General features: G+C 44.9%; 1 protein-coding gene across 2 annotated transcripts in view; it reads right to left on the bottom strand.

Moving 5' to 3' along the window:
• The window catches only part of SMYD3 (SET and MYND domain containing 3), a 717,667-nt gene that overhangs the window by 98,189 nt on the left and 597,103 nt on the right, over positions 1-22,375 (bottom strand). For both annotated transcript variants that reach the window (XM_027122400.1, XM_027122399.1), the window contains exons 9-10: positions 12,929-13,016; positions 9,582-9,756 (exon numbers count right to left, since the gene is read on the bottom strand). In XM_027122400.1, coding sequence (XP_026978201.1) covers positions 9,582-9,756; positions 12,929-13,016 — 263 coding nt within the window. The remainder of the gene's footprint in view (positions 1-9,581; positions 9,757-12,928; positions 13,017-22,375) is intronic.

Below are 22,375 nucleotides of genomic sequence, written 5' to 3'. Positions count from 1 at the left end.
AGCTAAGATCCCACATTTTGCATGGTGTGGCCAAAAAATTAAAAATTAAAACAAAAATTTGGAGCTAGAGGAAACAGAACCTTTTGTTTTGTCACAGAACTAGGAGAATGTGAACCGGAGGCTGCTGGAAGCCACCTTCTCTACCACATTGTGGGGAGACCACCTGTGTGGCGAAGAATGAAAACAACATAGAGGAATGAGCAGAGCAGAGAGAAACAGATCCAGGGAGAGGAGTAGGGAAGGGCTGAGAGGAAGAGAGACTGTATCCCTGAATTCTGTCACACCAGTTCTGTCCCTGGCTGTGTAGTTTCGTGGGCAGCGAACCCCCTTTCATGCTCAGGCAGTCTGAGGTGGGTTTCTGTCACTTGTAACAAAAAGAATCTTGATACATTCATGTAGTAGGAAGGCGGGGGGTAGCTGGAAAGACCATTCAGCCCGCTGTAGTGCAGTAACAATCCAGACCTTTATAACTGAGCAAACCTGGGTTCAAGCTGACTCAACTGCTCTTTTGGTAAATTATAACCAAAATAAAATAAATAAGCCTAGGGCTTCCCTGGTGGCTCAGTGGTTGAGAGTCCGCCTGCCGATGCAGGGGACACGGGTTCGTGCCTCGATCCGGGAAGATCCCACATGCCGCGGAGCGGCTGGGCCCGTGAGCCATGGCCGCTGAGCCTGTGCGTCCAGAGCCTGTGCTCCGCAACGGGAGAGGCCACAGCAGTGAGAGGCCCGCGTACCGCAAAAAAAAAAAATAAAAATAAAAAAAAAATAAATAAATAAGCCTAAGGTTTGAACCCCAGCTCTGCCACATACTTCTCATCCTCAGTCCCCTCACATGGAGGACAGGACAGGCTAACTTCCTCCTCACTGTGCTGGGAGGGTTAGAAGGCCAAGCGAGCTGCCTGGTCCACAGGAGGCTCTTAATAAGTAATAGCAATTACTTTTCAGTTGAGGAAAGCTGAAAGGTAGAGGAGAGCTCTTACAGTCCTTTCGCCCATTCCTCTCAAAAGATAATGCTAACAAATAGCTGACAGATGCTTCTGCAGTGGCTGAACCCGATTTATCTTACTTTGGGAGGATATTACGGTGATGGTTCCCATTACAAGTGAGAGCAGATTTGCTCCTCTTTAATTCTGAAGGGCAGCGTGATACCGTGACTGGTGTTCTTTGTGCGGGAAGAGCCATTTCCAGCAGCCTTGCGTTCTTTGCAGAGTGAGAGCGCTGTCTCCACTCCCCTCGCTGCTCCCAGGGCCCCGCCCACTGCCCTGTTGCACTCCAGTTTCCTAGTCCCTGATGGGGCTGCTTCCCTTGGACATATTACACATTGTTTCCAGCCTGTGTGCTCTCATGAGCTAAGAGCTTTGTGCTGTCTGGGCCGAAGGACATTTTTCGAGCTCAGAATAACTTGGCTCTCTCAAAAACTGGGACCTATCATTTTCGGGGCCATTAATTCCCCACCTTTCATTTCTTTGAAGGACCTCTTACTGTTCCTTACAAGTGCTATCTCCACTCTCTATAAGTGATCAAAAGCGTGAGGCTTGATAAAGCAGCTTTACTTGTGCAATTTAATTGAAGGTCCGTTCATCTATCCTTGGAGAAGTTCTGAAAACTCAGTATGGACTTCACTCAAAATACACAAATAGCATGTGACCAAAAAAAATTTTTTTAATTACAAAAACATGTATTTACATGAAATTGAAGTTGGTTTTAATCAGTTCTTTTTGAGCCCTTCAAAGTTATATCCATCATTTCCCACTTCTCAGGCCTGCCTGATTTTCTGTTGGCTCCCTGCAGGGGAAAATGGGATATTTTTTTCTCTACTTTCTCTTCCAAGAGCTGAGAAAAAGGACAAGAGATAGCAGCTATGTAGCTTCAGGGGCAGCCAAGCAAGAGATTGATTCAACAGGAGAAATTTAATGCATCCCAGAAGATTCCCTAGGATTTGATATCCTGCCGCTTAGGGTACACTCTGTTGTAATAAGAAACTGAAGATGTTCTGTCAGGAAAGTCAAAGTACTCAGAGATGGCTTGTGAAAATTTAAAAAAAAAAAAAGTGAAACGTAACAGGAAATGTTTTTATTCTGGAAATGCTTTCTTAAATAGGAGGACAGGGGGCTTCCCTGGTGGCGTAGTGGTTGAGAGTCCGCCTGCCGATGCAGGGGACACGGGTTCGTGCCCCGGTCTGGGAGGATCCCACATGCCGCGGAGCGGCTGGGCCCGTGAGCCATGGCCGCTGAGCCTGCGCGTCCGGAGCCTGTGCTCCGCAACGGGAGAGGCCACAGCAGTGAGAGGCCCGCGCACCACAAAAAAAAAAAAAAAAAAAAAAAAAAAATGAAAAGGAGGACAGAAGACCATTTCTCAGAGAATATACATGGGTGAACAGAGAAGCTGAAATGCTTTCCTGTGCAGGTACCTAATCCCAGGGTGGAGGGCAGCTTTCATCTTGCTCCCCAGGGAGGTTGTTTACCAGGAATCAGGCAACTGCAACGGACAAGAAGTATGTCCTGTGCCCCGACCTAGCCTGGGGTGTCTAGAGTCAAGGTAAGTGTGGGAATGGATGACGCTGGCCCATGGCTGTGGGATTTTCTTGTCTGAGAGGAGGAATGTGGCTCTGGGCAATGTGCTGATCTCACAATCCTGGCACAGGGGGAGTGGGCGGAATACAGTTCAGCAGAGGGTTTCAACACTAGATCCAGGGTCTCTGAACGATGGTCAGGTGGTGGCCCTCCGGTAGCCAGGAAAGACAAACATACAGAGCTGTGTGGCCAGGAGACAGCAGGAAGCACGGGTTTCACGTGTGTCCTGCTGTGCACAGCATGTTGGGGGCAATGTGTGGGTCACCTTCCCCTCCCCAGCAGGGGCTGTACATATACCAGCAGCGCCCAGTCATTTGTGCCACCCTTAAGTCAGGTTGGGAATACCCAGGCTGGATTAAGGCTTGGTCTGTGAAGCTGTCACCTAGGCCCGTCTGCTGTCACCGGGAGCTCTGTCACCATCTGCAGCTCTTGTTCAAGGGCCAGAGGCCTGGGGTGGTGGCAACGGGCAGGGGAGCTGCGGCACCCAGGAGAATGGGTGGGCTCGTGGCCGCCCCTCCCTTCTTCCAGAGGGGCTGGAGGGTCAGAGCCTCATGCCAGTTCCATGCACAGACTACCCTTTATTTCTCTTTCGGAACAAAACCCACACAGCTGGGTCATTCTCATGCAACTAGCGGGGTCAGGGCTGGAACCACCCAGAACACTGGTCAGTAAATGTCTTTACCCAAACACACAGGTGGCATCCCCAGCAAGGTGGTTAGAGCGAAAGGGAAGTTAGGGTGTCTTTAGAGGAGTGGACCACTGAAGGCAAGATGGTTTCATTCCTCCGCTGCCCCAAGGAAAGTGCAGTCAGAGAAATTAGTCATCTTGCTCTTCTTTATTCTCCTACCAAAAGCCTCACACTAGCTCCAGGTTATCTGGACCTGGAAACACGAGTAACTAGGGATGAGCTCAAGTTGGTAGTTTAAGTAAACACACGTGCACCTAAACTGCGGCATCTCATCATCTGCGCTGTTCTCGCCCCCTTCCTCTTCCTCTTTTCTCTCCTTTGCCTTCTTTTTCCTTTTGTTGTATTTCTAGATTCTGAACTAAAAGAGCCCTTTGAAATTAAACTAAGGGGCTGATATTAAGCAGGTTAAATTAAGAGTGCTGGGGCCTCGACAGGCCCCTACCCCAACTGCCAGGCCGGTGGTCATTGCCCCAGTGTTAAGACAAGGGGCCGTGACTAAGAAATCAATCTCACAGAACTGGCAGCAAAGAAAGAGAGGCCCCGATTAGAGGTATCAGGCAACTCAGTATTTTACACAAACATGCACACAGAGCTCAAACTCTCATATAGGGGTTTGGCCACCAAAGATACTTTAATTGAAAATTACAGTGTGGAAAAAAAAGATTAAGTGGCTAAGGGATTATTGTCCACATCAGTAAGCAGAGAGTAAAACATTTGTTCATTCATTGGGTGAAATAATTCTGTAAACCTCACCATGGAAGACAGATTGCAAACAAGGTGCGTGAACAGTACGCTGGGTGAAGCTCCGATTCTCACGTTCCCCTCCTGGCTGGAGACCCAGCTCTGCTTTACCTCTGGGTCCTCCTCTGTGAGTCTGGAGAAGTCCTACAGCTGAAACCCCCAGCCAAGACCTTGCCCTCTAGGAATGAGCTTCACGGACAGGTATATGGACACAAGCATCCTCCTGGAGCAGCCTAACAAGGTCTGTGACACGGAGAGACGAGGCAACAGCAGAGCAGGCCCAAGTAAGTGCCGAGTGAGTGAGTGACTACGCCCCGGGGAACGTGCACCCACATATGCTCTGCTGGCTCTTGGACTAGACAAAAACCCACAGAAGACCAATTGTAAACGTCTTCAGAAGAAAAGCCAGCTTGAAAACAGTCGTAGAAGGTACTGCTGTGATGAAACCTTACATTTCATCAACTTATCTGCTAAAGCTTCTGAGGGAAGAGTCAAAAAATTACTGGCAAAATCAAAACGGAAATGGCTGCTATGTAATTACTGGCAATCTCTGAGTTACAAACACTTACTCGTAACTACGTCATATACACAAACCACCAGCTGCATTTTACTGCCATTCTTCCCACTATTTTTTTTTTCTGACAACAAAGCACAGAAAACGATGAGAAAAAATCTTACTCTTTCACGATTTCTTCCCCTTGAGGAGGATTTCATAACTGTCATGCACTCACGTGTAAGACCCTTCGTCATTCCTGTTCCTCTGCCTCTTTCCAGGTAACTTACAAAACGTCATTCCCAGCACTATTTTTGGATAAGTAAATCAATACAAGCAAACCTCACTCTATAAGAACAGACTTTGATCAGGAAAAGGCCCTTATATATTATGAAATGAATTTAAATCAGATATGATCAATATCATGCTATCCATTCTTAATTCTTTTGGGAAAAGAGGAATACTTTGGTGGACGGGGGACACAATTTGATAATGGTTATCTACATTGAAAATGTACATAACTTTTGATGCAGCAAGTTAGCATTTAGGAATTTATCATATGGATTCACCCTATGGCTTCAGTCACATCAGAACACAAGGATGCAAGTATGTGGCTGTTAATCATAGTATTGTTTGACATGGTAAACATACACGGAGACCAGAGGGACGGATGGACAAATTACGGTACATTCCTGAGATGATATACTAGGTATCTGTTAAAAGGAATGAGGTAGGGCTTCCCTGGTGTCGCAGTGGTTGAGAGTCCGCCTGCAGATGCAGGGGACACGGGTTCGTGCCCCAGTCCGGGAAGATCCCACATGCCGCGGAGCGGCTGGGCCCATGAGCCATGGCCGCTGAGCCTGCGTGTCCAGAGCCTGTGCTCCGCGGCGGGAGGCGCCACAACAGTGAGTGGCCCACGTACCGCAAAAAAAAAACAAAACAGAATGAGGTAGACATGCAGGAGTCGATCTGCACAGATGTCCACACTTTGTCATAAAGTGAAAAAAGCAAGTTATGGAACATGAGACGGAGAGTGACCCTATTTTTTCCTTCTCTCTCCCACTAAGGAGAATTCTTGGCTTCTCCATCCCTTTTCTCCTTGTCATCTTTCCTTCCTCACCCACCACACGCCAGTGGGCATAGTTAATGGATCAGGATTGGGACCGAGTCTCTCCCCAAGAAAGACAAGAAGAAAACAGAAAGTGAGGGAAGGAGGGAAAAGTGGGGCTTTGGAATATATTCAGACGAGTCCCTCACACATGGAAAAGTGCAGAAAGAAACTTACCATGGCTATCTTTAGGGAGTGGGACAGGATGTGAAAGATGAGGATGATTTTTACCTTTCCGTCGTTTTGAAAATGTCCTTTCCTAGGAGTATGTATTATTCTTACAACAAAAATTACCAGAACGTGTGAATATATTGAAATGGACTTGAGGTCACGGGGAGGGGGAAGGGCAAGCTGGGATGAAGTGAGAGAGTGGCATGGACATATATACACTACCAAACGTAAGGTAGATAGCTAGTGGGAAGCAGCCGCATAGCAGCTCAGTGCTTTGTGACCACCTAGAGGGGTGGGATAGGGAGGGTGGGAGGGAGACGCAAGAGGGAGGGGATAGGGGGATATATGTATACGTATAGCTGATTCACCTTGTTATACAGCAGAAACTAACACACCATTGTAAAGCAATTATACTCCAATAAGGATATTAAAAAAAAATTAACAGAACGTGTGAATATATTGAAAGTCCTCCTCGAAGCCTTAAGAAGCCTCTGTACCTCCGTATCAGCCTCTGGCTCCTAAAGAAAATCAACTTTAATTTGTATTCAACATAATTTAAATCTTAGTTTTTAAAACTATGTTCAGGTTTGTTTTTGTTTTTCTTTCTCCTTTTTTTAAAAAAATGTACGGCCTACATTGACGATGCTGAGCAGACTTTCACGGGCTAGTCCAGGGACCCCAGCACAATCTGTAACACCTTCTTCAATGAGAAAATGCTTCCCAAGTCCTAAACTACCAACTGGCAAACTAACTTTTGAAACCCAATTCGTCTTACAGCTGAGATTTGACTGAATTGTATTTTTAAGTAAAATTTGGGAAATACCTTTAAATTACTTAATGTTGGTGGTGCTAACAGACAGATGACTGCATATATAATCACAGATACACACATAGATACTCTCAGGAGAAGTACTGTGAGTTAATACTAAAGATTGCACATTTTGTTGTATGTGAATTAATTCCAAATTGCTTTATGAAACATAAAGAACTTAATATTTTATGTTGCACCATAAAAGGAACTTCTATTGAGTAAAAATAAATGATGGAGTGACAAGAAGGGAGCCGAGGGCAACGCGGTGATTTGGATAAAAATGGAATAATGGACGCCTTCTCCTCTAAGGTCAGCAGTTAAGATTTAGCCAAGGTCAGCAGTGACAAAATCATCACTAGAGTCTTGACCTCAATCTAGTTGCTGAAAACAGTATATTAACGTTGTAAAACTGTTACGGCAGATGGCAATCCAGTCACCTCTCAGTAACAAATGCCTAACTACCCGTGTCCTTGGCTACAGGTGGACAAAAAGCCCACCCGAAGCATTTGCCGGGAGACCGTGTAGACGGGGGAGGCCCACAGCGTGAGTTCCCTCGTGCACACCTGCGGGGTGAAAACCACTGCCCACCTCGGGATTCCTACCTCACACCCTAAGATTGTTAAAGGGCTTTCAGGGCATCTGGCCCGTTAGTTCTTTATTTTCACTTTTGCCTGAGCTAACGGGCAAAAGAGCCAAGTCTGTCGGCATCCATCCCTCTCATTTCTCTTAACTCTGTTGGTCTGGATTACTGATAGCCCTTTTCTCTGCTACAACTTTGAAAGCAAATAGTTCAGATCTCACTCGTTTGAAGTGGATCATTGCAGATTCGATTTCTTGAAATACAGAACACCACAGAGCAACTCCTTAATAAGCTCCAGGGAGGAGAAACGGAGGGAAGCTTGGAAATGTGTCACCCAGCGTAAGAACAGAGGGTACGTTTACAGAGAGATTGTGACCTGCCCAACACCAGGGAAACATAACCAAAAGTATTCCAAACAACATGGAGTACATTCCGTGGACTTGGCCTCACTTACAAGAAAGGCCTCTTTGTTTGATTCAAGTTTAAGTCAGTGAAACTGCCAGTTAATAAAGGGGGTAAGAAAGTCCTTCAGGGAAGCCTTGGGGTCTATGGAGAAAAGCGGATTCAAAAGTACACGGAGAACGAGCTCCCTCAAAGGCATGCGGCTTTCTTAATGAAGTCGGGGGACCAACATATATTCCTGCGCCTGGGCGGCGGGCTCAGTGCACTTCCAGCCCCAGACGGCAGCGGGGCGAGCCGCCGCCGAGGGGGTCTGGAGGAAAGGATTTTCCGCCTTTGTCTCCTGGCCGGATTCCATCCGTTCACCGTGCAGCCTGTGGTTTGGCGTCGTGAGCCCGAGCCCTGAGTTCAGAGGGGTAACGCCAACCGTGCCCAACCTGCCTCTCACTGCAACACAGAGAACGAATGAAGCCTTATCTCTCTGTATTCAATTCATATTTTCTGAGAACCCACAAGATTCATCATACCTAACAGACGTTTCACGCTCATGGGAAAGTCTACAGTCCCAGCCCTCAAGGCAATCTCTTATAAATTTGATTAAAGCTGACTCACAGTCTGGATTCCGAAGCTGTTCAACCACAAGGCACCGGGAGAAACCACCTAGAGAAGCTCTGAAAAACACCCTCAGGGTCACCCTGGTGCCGTGGCTGGCCTATGGACTTCTGCCATGCACCTGGCTGGTGGGTCTATGCCATCTTTAGGTCCTTCTCTGTCTGCACCATGCTCCTGGCTTCCTGACCAAATGTGTCATTTCCGGCTTCCTCCCTTTGCCCGGACTGATATCCCAGACCCTGGACTTGCTTCTGTTCTTATCGTGTTGATCTTGGTAACTTCCCAGCTCCGGTGTCTTCTGAGGCTCTTCCTCAGTGGGGACAGGCGGCGCCCTGGGCTCTGCCTCCCTCCCCTCCTTCCCTGAGGACCACTCCCCTGCCTGTTGCCCATGTTGCATCGGACTAGACCTGGACCTTCACTCTGCTCAGGCCCTTAGGGCTGATATCATGTCTGCACGGTCTTCAGAGCTGGGAAACTCAGTATCTGCCTGGAATGGTGCCCCTCCTCGCAGGGGCCTCCCCCAGCCTCCCCAGGTCCCAGATGCTTTCAGAGCACCTTCCGCACAGTGAGTGACCTTGTTCTGTGCTGGAGGCGGCTACTCCAACCTCAGATGATGGTATATGCGTCTCTGTGCCTTTTCTTCTGGACTGATCTATCTCATCTTCCAAACTTATGTTCTTGGCCCACTGCAAACCAGGGTCCCACACCCACCAGCACCAAATTCTCAGCACTAGACTTCAACACTGCCTTCCCTCCGGAAGCTCCCCTGAGTAACCAGAACCTCTAGGGGCAAAACACGCATGGGTCTGGAGGAGCTGAGGCCGGTCAAGAAACAATTCATTACCAGTAGTTCCTTCCTCTGACTCAATGACATGTTTGAGCAGGGCTGTCCCCCTGCTCTCCTGCTTGGGTCATAAGGTGATTATGAGGTCAGAGGGCTCGAGTGAAGGCACCCTGGGAACCAGAAAGCCCTGAGAAATGGAAGAAACCAGAACTGCTGTCAGCCAGGTGGAGGGTCCCACACCGGCGTCCTCACCTAGATCAGCAGGGCTGAGGCCACAGGCCGCAGCCCCCAGGCTACGTCTGTGCCGAGCCCCTCTCTGCTCCCCCAAACTCTGTCCTTGCCTCTGCCATCGCGAGCACTGCACCTTATTCCAAGCACTAGCTCCACGTGCAGACAGCATCTCATCAGTCCCTGCACACCCACAGTGCCTGACACACGGAAGGGACTTTACAAATGAAGAACGAACGCATATATGAACGAAGGTGTGGTTTCACACGCTGTGAGAAGCAGATGGAATGCTTTTACAAAGCAGCAATGATCAGGATGATGTCAGGCTCTCTCGAGCCTCTGCCCCAAGCCAAGACACGGTAGCCCTTACTTCAGCCCCTCCCCGGGACTCACCTGTATGGCTCCATGGTCCGAATGCCGTAGAACAACGCCTCCTCCAGCAGCCCGAGGTTGATGCAGGCGTCCATGGCACAGTCGAGCACCTTCAGCTGGTAGATGTTGATGTCAGGAAGCCGCTCTGCGTTGCTGCTCAGGGTCGTCTGGCACATGGCCAGAACCTGTTCCCACTCTGTTATTAACCTTAGTTAAGGATTCACTGTCTTCATCAAGGAAAAACAAAAGTAAAATGAGATTCTGAAAAGGCTGAAGAGCTCCCAGGCACAGGAGGGAAGGAAGCGCCCATTATTTTGCACAGATGAGCTGCCTGAAAACACACTTGAGAAACAAAAACATGTGAGTGGCGTCTCAGAGAAGGAAATTCTGTTTACATCAACAAACCATCTTCCAACCAAGCCTGTGCTTTGAGGGATTAGATTTCCAGAGAACCATTCTTCCTTCCTATTCCTACACAGATTCTCTTTAAACCTAGCCATGAAATAAATGCAGCTGTTTATTAAATGAGTTAAAGACTAAGTTCAGTTTAAAATTGTTTACTCAGTTTCTGTTTCAAAAATGATTTGAAATGAAAGAAGCTTTAGAGAGACTCCTTTTAAAAAAGGAAGAGCTCATTTTTGCTTCTGTGTCATTTGAACCTTGGGCGTATAAGAAACCAAAAACACAACCCCAGGCACACACTAGGGGAAACAACTTAAAGAAATCCATTGCCAGTGGATCTCAAATTTAAGGTTTTTGATTATAAAACAAAAGTGATTCCAGTCTATGCTTAACCAAATAAAGGTATTCTTATCTAAAACCCCCAAAGTAAAAGATAAACATTAAGAACATGTGGCTTATGTACATATATTGCAGGCAGGGGGAAAGGATGCTTTGAAAAGGGGGGGAGAAGACCCAATATTCACTTCGGAGCCACAATGACGTTCTGATTAACCGGAAGTCCATAACTTACTCTCATGGAGCCCAGTGCGACCTTACTTTTTAAAACTGACAAGGCAGTCAGAGCACTGAGGACGTGGTGCACGCAGCACGCCTCGAGTCCTTCAGGTGAACTCCCTCAGAAGCACAGCTGCAGGTGGAGAGAAGGCAGGCCCCAGGGGCCTGACACAGTTTCTTCCCTTTGATGCTGTGTTAGGCAAGGCCGAGGCCTAGGAGGATGCTGGGCTGGGGCTGCCCGGCCCCGGCTCCTCTCTCACCTTCAACCTGTGTAGCTCCGAATTCATCTGCTTCCATAGGCTGGAATTCCACAGCGCGCAAGGTTTGCCGATTTACAGAAATGGCATAGCGTTGGACCGCAGATAAAGCTGGATTTAAATCTAAGCTAGTTCTGTCACTGGTCAGATTTGAGGTTCTGAGGACGTCACCTGTGCTTTGAAGTAGGCCAGAAATAAAAATGCCTAATGTCGCTGTAAGAATTAAATAAGATACTGTAGGTAAAGTTTTTAAAAACGCTTCACGTCTTCTCTCCTGAGCCAGGCAGAATTGTGTACCTGGGACACAGCGGGAGAACATTTAGTGTCTTGCACAAGATCATACTGCACAAATACCAGTGCCTTCCACCTCCTTTTACTGTGTCATGACCTCCGAGCGTGACCAGCTTAAGGAAGACGGTTCAGTGGAGTAAGGCTGATGGCATTTCCCCGCCATACACCCACACCCTGCCCGACTCTCACACAGCCCAGGGCTCTCCGCCCCGCCTCCAACTCAAAGCCTCTTCCTCAGGTCCTAACACAGCATCCCCCGTCCTGGACAGATGGCCCACCTGTCCTTTGCCCTCCCTCCGGCAAAATCTACCTTTTCCACAGTTCAGACTCGCAGGGCATTGCTTTCCAACACATCAGTGAACACTTTTGATAAACCAATCAAGCCACTTGCGTGAGTGGGAGCTCCTATTTTAAGTAACCCTCGCAGGAAATATATTTTTCTTTCAGCGGGGGCCTCTGGTGGCATGATACCTTACCCCACAGGCCCGACTTCCTGGTTAGAACTACAGGCCCCCTAACACATGGCTGAGGGCCTTTCTGTACATAACACTCTGTAATTTTAGGACGAGTCCTGTCTCTGAGGAGTTGCCTCTGGTCTCGGAAGAGGCACATTTATTGAAGAAAAGTGACTTGATGACTTTCTGTGGTATCCACCTGACGTGCATGTTTGAAGTTTGCGGCATGTGGCCCCCAGAGGTTGGGGGAAGCAGAATCTTAGGCAACGCACTGGTTTCGTAACAGACTGTCAGGCTAGTCTCTGGGGCTTTTCATCCTAGGATTAGATATTTGACGGATCGTCAGGAGGAATGCCTGTCTCTCACACAATGCCAGACATTTCTGTGGCAAGACTTTGACTCTATTTTAACATCATGTTGCATGACCTCCATAATTATTGGCCTGTTCATTTACATACGCTCCAACTCATTTTAAAGAGGTTTGAGGTGACAAGCCTTAGAAGTAAAAACCAGATGCAGCCGCTGACAGGAATACATCTACTTTTTCCCCCAGCAAGCTGGGAGGGACCACATGACAACTTCCCTTCGAAACACTGGCAGCAGTCACCTGGCAAACAAGGCAAACCTTTCCTGTAAAACACATCAGTGAGCAAAAAAATGGAATAATTTTAACTAAGAGGCTTTTCTCCCAAGCTAATGCTGACCTGTATTTGCATTTTCTGGGTGTTTACCACAAGTCACTCTGCTCCAGTGAGGGGAGCAGGGAAGACAGCCCACCCAAAGAGAACAGACTATGGATGACAGAACAGGCACCTTTCTGCAGACTTTTCCATGACCATAAGACGATTGGGGGAAAAGAGAAAGGGGAACACAGTGAATCCACTTGGGAGTTAATCAACTCCTTGAGACTCAAAGGCTGAAAGACCACGGGCTCTTACAATCCTCCAGGGCTTATGGTCCTCCTGAGGTCCCCTCACTATTTACGCCAAGAAAATGTATTGTGAAGCAACTCCCATTGCCATTGCAGTCACGGTTGACTACAGTCATTAAATTATAAGGATTCCAAGTTATACTTTTTAGAGATGTAGGTTATGGGAGGAAGGGAATCCAGAAATTTGCTACCTTGTACATATAAAGAGAGTACTACTTACTGTCCCACTAATCCTGCCTATAAATTTGGATTATCATCTAATGGTGGAGAGGAATTCATGCTGACCTTACCATATCTTCCTTAGCCATTACTGAAATTGTTGGCTGGGGTCAGGGATGCAACCTGTGACCACGGAACACAATGAAGCTCTCTGGCTCGTGGAGAGGTCAAACCCCGGACACGGATTCATTAATACTAGGCTCCAACCAGTAAGGAAGCAATCCTACAAAACAACTCAATGCGCAGGTAAAAGGATACTCCAATGTGCCTTCAGTTCTTCGATTTTTTTCAGGGATTCTTGAACTTCCTTCCACACTTGTTCATCACCAGTTAGCATATCAGCATCCTGCTCAGGCCAAATGAAAAGAACAGAGGAAGACAAATTCCTCAATTAAAAAATGGGCAAATGATCTGAATAGATATTTCTCCAGAGAAGATATACAGATGGCCAATAAACACATGAAAAGATGCTCAATATTACTGGCCATCGGGGAAATGCAAATCAAAACCACAAGGAGATATCATTTCATAACTAGGATGGTTATAATCAAAAAGATAATAACAAATGTTGGGAAGGTTGTGGAAAAACTGGAACCCTCATGCATTACTGGTAGGAATGTAAAATGGTGCAGCCACTTTGGAAAACAGTTTGGCAGTTATTCTAAAAGTTAAACAGAGTTACTATACGATAATTCCACTCCATAGATGTATATGCAATAAAAATGCAGATATATGTTCACATGAAAACTTGTGCATAAATGTTCACAGCAGCATTTTCATAATAGCAAATAAAGTAGAAACAACCCAAACGTCCATCAACCAATGAATGGATAAACAAAATGTGGTATAGCCATACAATGGAATATTAGTTGACAATAAAAAGAAATGAAGTACTGGGCTTCCCTGGTGGCGCAGTGTTTAAGAATCTGCCTGCCAATGCAGAGGACAAGGGTTCAAGCCCTGGTCTGGGAACTTCCCACATGCCACGGAGCAACGAAGCCCGTGCGCCACAACTACTGAGCCTGCACTCTAGAGCCCGTGAGCCACAACTAGGGAAGCCCACATGCCTAGAGCCCGTGCTACGCAACAAGAGAAGCCAACGCAATGAGAAGCCCACGCACCTCAATGAAGAGTAGCCCCCGCTCGCCGCAACTAGAGAAAGCACGCACACAGCAAGGAAGACCCAATGCAGCCAAAAATAAATAAATTAAATAAATTAAAAAAAAAAAGAAATGAAGTACTAATACATGCTACAACATGGATGAACCTTAAAAAACATCACGCTTAGTGAAAGAAGCCGGTCATAAAGGACCATATATTGTATGATTCCACCCATATGAAATGCTCAGAATAGATAAATCCATAGAGACAGGAAAGTAGATTAGTAAATGGCTAGGGCAGGGGGTGGTGGGTAGGGAGAACGGGGGGAGTGACTACTAATGAATTTTATGGGGGTGATAAAAATATTCTAAAATCAATCATGTTGATGATTCCATAACTCTTTGAATACATGAAAAGCTATTGAATTGTACACTTTAACTGATTGAATTGTACCATATGTGAATTATATCTCAATAAAGCTTACATATATACATATATGTATGTATGTATTTATCAGGAAGGGGAACAGAGGCAAGAGAAAGAATCATTTGTCAGGAGACCCATGGATAACACTTTAAAAAAAATAATAAATTTATTTATTTATTTATTTTTGGCTGCATCAGGTCTTCGTTGCTGCATGTGGGCTTTCTCTAGTTGCGGCCAGTGGGGGCTACTCTTCGTTGCGGGGCGTGGGCTTCTCATTGCGGTGGCTTCTCCTGTTGCGGAGCACAGGCTCTAGGTGCACAAGCTTCAGTAGTTGTGGCACGTGGGCTCAGTAGTTGTGGCTCACGGGCTTAGTGACCCCGTGGCATGTGGGATCTTCCTGGACCAGGGCTCGAACCCATGTCCCCTGCATTGGCAGGCGGATTCTTAACCACTGCGCCCCCCAGGGAAGTCCTACACTTCAATCAAATATTGAGTTATCAATCAAAATGAAGTTAGGTAAAAGATGAGCGTAACTACACCCACGTGAACCAATGTTGACTTCTGCAAAAACTAAAGCAAAACAACTTAAAAAGCAATTCAAAATGAAGGTAGGAGTTACCATTTATTCATTGTCTGTCTTCCTACTGAGTCCTCTATTTTTCCTGTATGTCCACATTTCAAGAGCTCAGTAGCCACATGTGGCTGTGGCTACCATATTGGGCAGCGCAGACAGAGAACAGTTCTATCATCACAGGAAGTTCTACTGGATGGCACTGCGTTAAAGAGGCTAACCAAAGGGTAAGAAATTCTCATCAGACGCTACTCAAAACCAGGTGTTCCATATCCACTAGATTCTCAGGAGATGTCAGGGAGAAGAACCATTCTAGAAAGTGATATCAAATCACAGCCACTGTGGGGTGATGGTAAAGGTGAGGGAGGGAAGACTTTTTCAAACTATATGTATCTCCCTGGAGATTCTTACATGCCTACTAGGGGAGGTTTATAGAATGACCCCTGTGAGAACCACTGCCAGAGTAAGCCCTATGTTACTGGTGGGAAGATACATGTCATTCAAGTGTGCCAGGGCAGAAAAGAAGGAGGGCCACCAAGTACCACAGAAAAGAGATCCAAGAACGGGAGAGGCAGTGGGTGTGTGTAGGAGGAAATGTGTGCATTTGTGTGAGTGTGTCTGTGTGACAGGGCTTTATGAGTCTCTGTGTACATGTGTTGTACATATGTGTAATATAATAGGGTGGTTTTTAAAAAGACACCATAAGTGGACCCTACTTCTTCTAGGAAATTCCAAGTAAGAGCCTAGTGTTTTGTGTGTATAAGAAGGAAATAAAAATCACTTGTGTTTAAAAGGTTAAACATCAATCTCCCTCCAAATACCTGCTCTAAGTCCATCTCCGTCTCCTGAAGCCACAGTCCCACCATATCACAAAAGCCTTTAGTAACTTCCTAGTGCCTCCCAGTTGAAGCCTCCATATTAAAACTTGACAACCATTCGACAGAGAAATTAAAACCTTTAAAGACAAGCAAAAGTTAAGAGAATTCAGCACCACCAAATCAGCTTTACAACAAATGCTAAAGGAACTTCTCCAGGCAGGAAACACAAGAGAAGGAAAAGTCCTACATAAACAAACGCAAAACAATTAAGAAAACGGTAACAGGAACATACATATTGATAATTACCTTCCATGTAAATGGATTAAATGCTCCAACCAAAAGAGACAGACTGGCTGAATGGATACAAAAACAAGACCCATATATACGCTGTCTACAAGAGACCCACTTCACACCTAGGAACACATACAGACTGAAAGTGAGGAGATGGAAAAAGATATTCCATGCAAATGGAAGCCAAAAGAAAACTGGAGCAGCAATTCTCATATCAAACAAAACAGACTTTAAAATAAAGACTATTACAAGAGACAAAGAAGGACACTACATAATGATCAAGGGATCAATCCAAGAAGAAGATATAACAATTGTAAACAGTTATGCACCCAACACAGGAGCACCTCAATACATAAGCCAAATGCTAAAAGCCATAAAAGGGGAAATCGACAGTAACACAATAACAGTAGGGAACGTTAACACCTCACGTTCACCAATAGAGAGATCATCCAAAATGAAAATAAAAAAGGAAACACAAGCTTTAAATGACACATTAGACAAGATGGACTTAATTGATATTTATAGGACACTCCATCCAAAAAAACAACAGAATACACTTTCTTCTCAAGTGCTCATGGAACAAGCTGCAGGACAGATCATATCTTGGGGCACAAACCAAGCCTCGGTAAATTTAAGAAAACTGAAATCATATCAAGTATCTTTTCCAACCACAATGCTATGAGACTAGATGTCAATTACAGGAAAAAAACGGAAAAAAACACAAACACATGGAGGCTAAACAATACATTACTACATAACCAAAAGATCACAGAAGAAATTAAAGAGGAAATCAAAAAATACCTAGAAACAAAAGACAATGAAAACATGACGACCCAAAACCTATGGGATGCAGCAAAAACAGTTCTAAGAGGGAAGTTTATAGCAATACAATCCTACCTCAAGAAACAAGAAAAATCTCAAATAAACAACCTAAACTTACACCTAAAGTAACTAGAGAAAGAAGAACAAATAACCCCAAAGTTAGCAGAAGGAAAGAAATCATAAAGATCAGATCAGAAATAAATGAAAAAGAAATGAAGGAAACAATAGCAAACATCAATAAAACTAAACGCTGGTTCTTTGAGAAGATAAACATAATTGATAAACCATTAGCCAGACTCATCACAAAAAAAAGGGAGAAAACTCAAATCAACAGAATTAGAAATGAAAAAGGAGAAGTAACCACTGACATGGCAGAAATACAAAGGATCATGAGAGATTACTACAAGCAACTCTATGCCAATAAAATGGACAACCTGGAAGAAATGGACAAATTCTTAGAAATGCACAACCTTCCAAGACTGAACCAGGAAGAAATAGAAAATATAGACAGATCAATCACAAACAATGGAATTGAAACTGTGATTAAAAATCTTCCAACAAACAAAAGTCCAGGACCAGATGGCTTCACAGGCAAATTCAATCAAACATTTAGAGAAGAGCTAACACCTATCCTGCTCAAACTCTTCCAAAATATAGCAGAGGGAGGAACACTCCCAAACTCACTCTACAAGGCCACCATCACCCTGATACCAAAACCAGACATAGATGTCACAAAAAGAGAAAACTACAGGCCAATAACACTGATGAACACAGATGCAAAAATCCTCAACAAAATACTAGCAAACAGAATCCAACGGCACATTAAAAAGATCATGCACCATGATCAAGTGGGGTTTATCCCAGGAATGCAAGGATTCTTCAATATATGCAAATCAATCAATGTGATACACCATATTAACAAATTGAAGGAGAAAAACCATATGATCATCTCAACAGATGCAGAAAAAGCTTTTGACAAAATTCAACACCCATTTATGATAAAAACTCTCCAGAAGGTAGGCATAGAGGGAACATACCTCAACATAATAAAGGCCATATATGACAAACCCACAGCAAACATCATTCTCAATGGTGAAAAACTGAAACCATTTCCTCTAAGATCAGGAAGAAGACAAAGTTCCCCACTCTCGCCACTATTATTCAACATAGTTTTGGAAGTCCTAAGCATGGCAATAAGAGAAGAAAAAGAAATAAAATGAATCCAAATCAGAAAAGAAGTAAAACTGTCACTGCTTGCAGATGACATGATACTACACATAGAGAATCCTAAAGATGCTACCAGAAAACAACTAGAGCTAGTCAATGAATTTGGTAAAGTAGCAGGATACAAAATTAATGCACAGAAATCTCTTGCATTCCTATACACTAACAATGAAAAATCTGAAAGAGAAATTAAGGAAACACTCCCATTTACCACTGCAACTAAAAGAATAAATACCTAGGAATAAACCTACCTAAGGAGACAAAAGACCTGTGCACAGAAAACTATAAGACACTGAATAAAGAAATTAAAGATGATACAAACAGATGGAAAGATACACCATGTTCTTGGATTTCACAATCAACATTGTGTAAATTACTATACTACCCAAAGCAATCAACAGATTCAATGCAATCCCTGTCAAACTACCAATGGCATTTTTCACAGAACTAGAACAAAAACTTCCACAATTTGTATGGAAACACAAAAGACCCCGAATAGCCAAAGCAATCTTGAGAAAGAAAAACGGAGCTCGAGGAATTAGGCTCGCTGACTTCAGACTAAACTACAAAGCTACAGTAATGAAGACAGTACGGTACTGGCACAAAAACAGAAATATAGATCAAGGGAACAAGACAGAAAGCCCAGAGATAAACTCATGCACATATGGGCACCTTATCTTTGATAAAGGAGGCAAGAATATACAGTGGAGAAAAGACAGCCTCTTCAATAAGTGGTGCTGGGAAAACTGGACAGCTACAGGTAAAAGAATGAAATTAGAACACTTCCTAACCACGTGCACAAAAATAAACTCCAAATGGATTAAAGACCTAAATGTAAGGCCAGACACTGTAAAACTCTTAGAGGAAGACATAGGGAGAACATTCTATGACATCAGTCACAGCAAGATCCTTTTTGACCCACCTCCTAGAGTAATGAAAATAAAAACAAAAGTAAACAAATGGGACCTAATTAAACTTAAAAGCTTTTGCACAGCAAAGGAAACTATAAAGAAAAAGAAAAGACAATGGGAGAAAATATTTGCAAACGAAGCAACTGACAAAGGATTAATCTCCAAAATATTCAAGCAGCTAATGCAGCTCAATATCAAAAAAACAAACGACCCAATCCAAAAATGGGCAGAAGCCCTAAACAGATATTTCTTCAAAGAAGATATACACAGATTGCTAAGAAACACATAAAAGGATGCTCAACATCACTCATCATCAGAGAAATGAAAATCAAAATTACAATGAGGTATCACCTCACACCAGTCAGAATGGCCATCATCAAAAAATCTACAAACAATAAATGCTGGAGAGACTGTGGAGAAAAGGGAATCCTCTTGCACTGTTGGTGGGAATGTAAATTGATACAGCCACCATGGAGAACAGTAGGCAGGTTCCTTAAGAAACTAAAAATAGAACTACCATATGACCCAGCAATCCCACTACGGGGCATATACCCTGAGAAAACCATAATTCAAAGAGAGTCATGTACCAAAATGTTCATTGCAGCACTATTTACAGTAGCCGGGACATGGAAGCAACCTAAGTGTCCATCGACAGATGAATGGATAAAGAAGATGTGGCACATATATACAATGGAATATTACTCAGCCATAAAAAGAAATGAAACTGAGTTATTTGTAGTGAGGTGGATGGACCTAGAGTCTGTCATACAGAGTGAAGTCAGAAAAAGAAAAACAAATACCGTATGCTAACACACATATATGGAATCTAAAAAAAAAAAAATGGTTCTGATGAACCTAGGGGCTGGACAGGAATAAAGATGCAGATGTAGAAAATGGATTTGAGGTCATGGGGAGGGGGAAGGGTAAGCTGGGATGAAGTGAGAGAGTGGCACTGACATATATACACTACCAAACGTAAACTAGATAGCTAGTGGGAAGCAGCCGCATAGCACAGGGAGATCAGCTCGGTGCTTTGTGACCACCTAGAGGGGTGGGATAGGGAGGGTGGGAGGGAGACGCAAGAGGGAGGGGATATGGGGATGTACGTATACATATAGCTGATTCACTTTGTTATACAGCAGAAACTAACACACCATTGTAAAGCAACGATACTCCAAAAAAGATCTAAAAAAAAAAAAATCTTGACAACCATGGCCATTCTTGATTAAATTTTTGTTTTATATTTCACTACTGGCAGCTCAAACCTTTGGCTCTAGGCAAAATATCTCACTTGTTAGACTCTATGGTAGGCAGACACATGCAGCCCCAGAGATGTCCATGTCCTGATCCCCAGAACCTGTGAATATGTTAGCATACATGGCAAAGGCGAATTAAGTTGACAGTGGCATTCAGACTGTTGGTCAGCTGACCTTAAAATTAAGAGACTGCGGCTTCCCTGGTGGCTCAGCGGTTGAGAGTCCGCCTGCCGATGCAGGGGACGCGGGTTCGTGCCCCGGTCCGGGAGGATCCCGCATGCCGCGGAGAGGCTGGGCCCGTGAGCCATGGCCGCTGAGCCTGCGCGTCAGGAGGCTGTGCTCCACAACGGGAGAGGCCACAACAGTGAGAGGCCCGCGTACCGCAAAAAAAAAAAAAAAAAATTAAGAGACTGTCCTGGACTATGTACGTGGGCCCAGTGGAATCACAAGGTACCTTAAAAGTGGAAGGAGGCAGAAGAGAAGGTCAGAGCAATGTGATGTGAGGAGGACTTAACCTGCCTTTGCTGGCCTTGAAGACAGAGGAAGGGACACACAGAGGAAAGAGTACAGGCAGCCTGCCGAAGCTGGAGAAGGCAGGGAAACGGATTCTCTCCTGGAGCCTCCAGAAAGAACGTAGCCCTGGCAAGACTTTGATTTTAGCCCAGCGAGGCCTGTGTGAGGCTTCTGACCTCCAGCACTGCAGATAATAAGTGTGTGTTAAGTCACTAATTTTATGATCACTGTTACGGCTGCCATAGGAAACTAATACAGTCCCTAACATGCTTCTGCTCTTCTGGCCACTGGGACTTGGTACATGACCCTCCTGGTACCTGAAGTTAATTAATTCCATCACTCATCTATTCAATTAAAATTTACTGGGTGCCAACTGGGCATTGTTCTAGGCACTGAGGATAGAGCAGTGAAGACATCAGACAGTCACAGCGTTTACGCTGAAGAGGGAGAAGGAGAATGGGTTGACAGAAAACACACACACAGACACAGACACAGACACACACACACAAATTATATTTGTCAGAAGGAAAAACAAACAAACAGGGAAGAGGGATGGGGAGTACTAGTCCCAGGGAGTTTAGCGCGATCGGGGAAGCCATCGCTGAGATGACTTAGAGGTGAAGGGGTGAAGGAGCAGAGGTAAGAGTTCTAGGAAGAGGGAACAGCAAGTCTTGAGGTGCAGAGGCAGGAACAGGCCTGCGTGTTCCAGGAACAGCAAGGAGGCTGGTGTGGACAGAGGTCCTGGGCTGTCGTCTGAGCGCCATGTCATATTGTCCCCATTTCAACAGTAATATGGGTCTCATTCTTCTTTGATCCTGCCTCTCCCAAATACCTACCACAGAACCATGTATGTAACAAAAGCTCAGTTAAATGTCTGTAGAATGGATTTGGAAGAAGAAACTGACATTTATTTGATCATGATGTGGATGACTCTTGTATGTATCTCAATTATTCCTCACAACATCCTTGTAGGGCATCAATGCCCACCATTAACAAACGAGGCACAAGACAGTCTTAAAGCTTAAGTAACGGTTACAAATGTCCTTCTGCCCCTAACTGCCAGGGGTAAGATTCAAATTCAAGTCTGTCTGGCTCTGGAGCCCGTGCTCTTTCTACTGTCTTCGTGTTGAATTTGAATTTGTCTTTCTCCTAGGCTTGCTTGAAAGGTGAAACTCATGTTCGTGAGACAGTTAAATTCAACACATACTCAACTCATGGCCCCTATGATCTTCCTAGTCTTAGCACTTGGAAAACGGCAATAAAATCCTCCAACGTGGAACCCACAGTGGAACTTGCATTCTTCCACCAAGCGGAGTGAGACCATGGCCCAAGGCAGAGCAATTTCATATGGGAATTATATTCACAAGGAAATCCCCACCATTATCTAATTAGCTGTTTTTGGGGTTGAGCCTAAGGCTTTATTTACTTAACAGAAGAGCAGGCAAGCTTTGAAATTGTTTCCAAACATTCAGAAACAATAGCTCTTGGGAGCACTTTATACTGGAGCTAGACAAAGCTACATTCACTCACAGCTAGCCATCCACGCCAGGAGTGTTTCACCAAGGTGATAGTCTCCACTCGCAGGTTCCCAGCGCACCTTACCTCGCTGCCATGTCCTGACCCTCCCGTTCCATTCTGTCACTTCTTCTGTAACGGTCCCTATAATGGGGTCTACCTCCCCTCTTCCCACACCAACCAGGTAAGAGGAGACCATTCACAGGGGTATGTGTGTGTGTGTGTGTGTGTGTGTGTGTGTGTGTGTGTGTGTGTGT

This window comes from Aethalodelphis obliquidens, unplaced genomic scaffold (assembly GCF_003676395.1).
Source record: "Aethalodelphis obliquidens isolate GAN/ISIS:26980383/991018 unplaced genomic scaffold, ASM367639v1 scaffold24, whole genome shotgun sequence".
NCBI lineage: Eukaryota > Metazoa > Chordata > Mammalia > Artiodactyla > Delphinidae > Aethalodelphis > Aethalodelphis obliquidens.
This window is presented reverse-complemented; position numbering and strand designations above follow the sequence as displayed.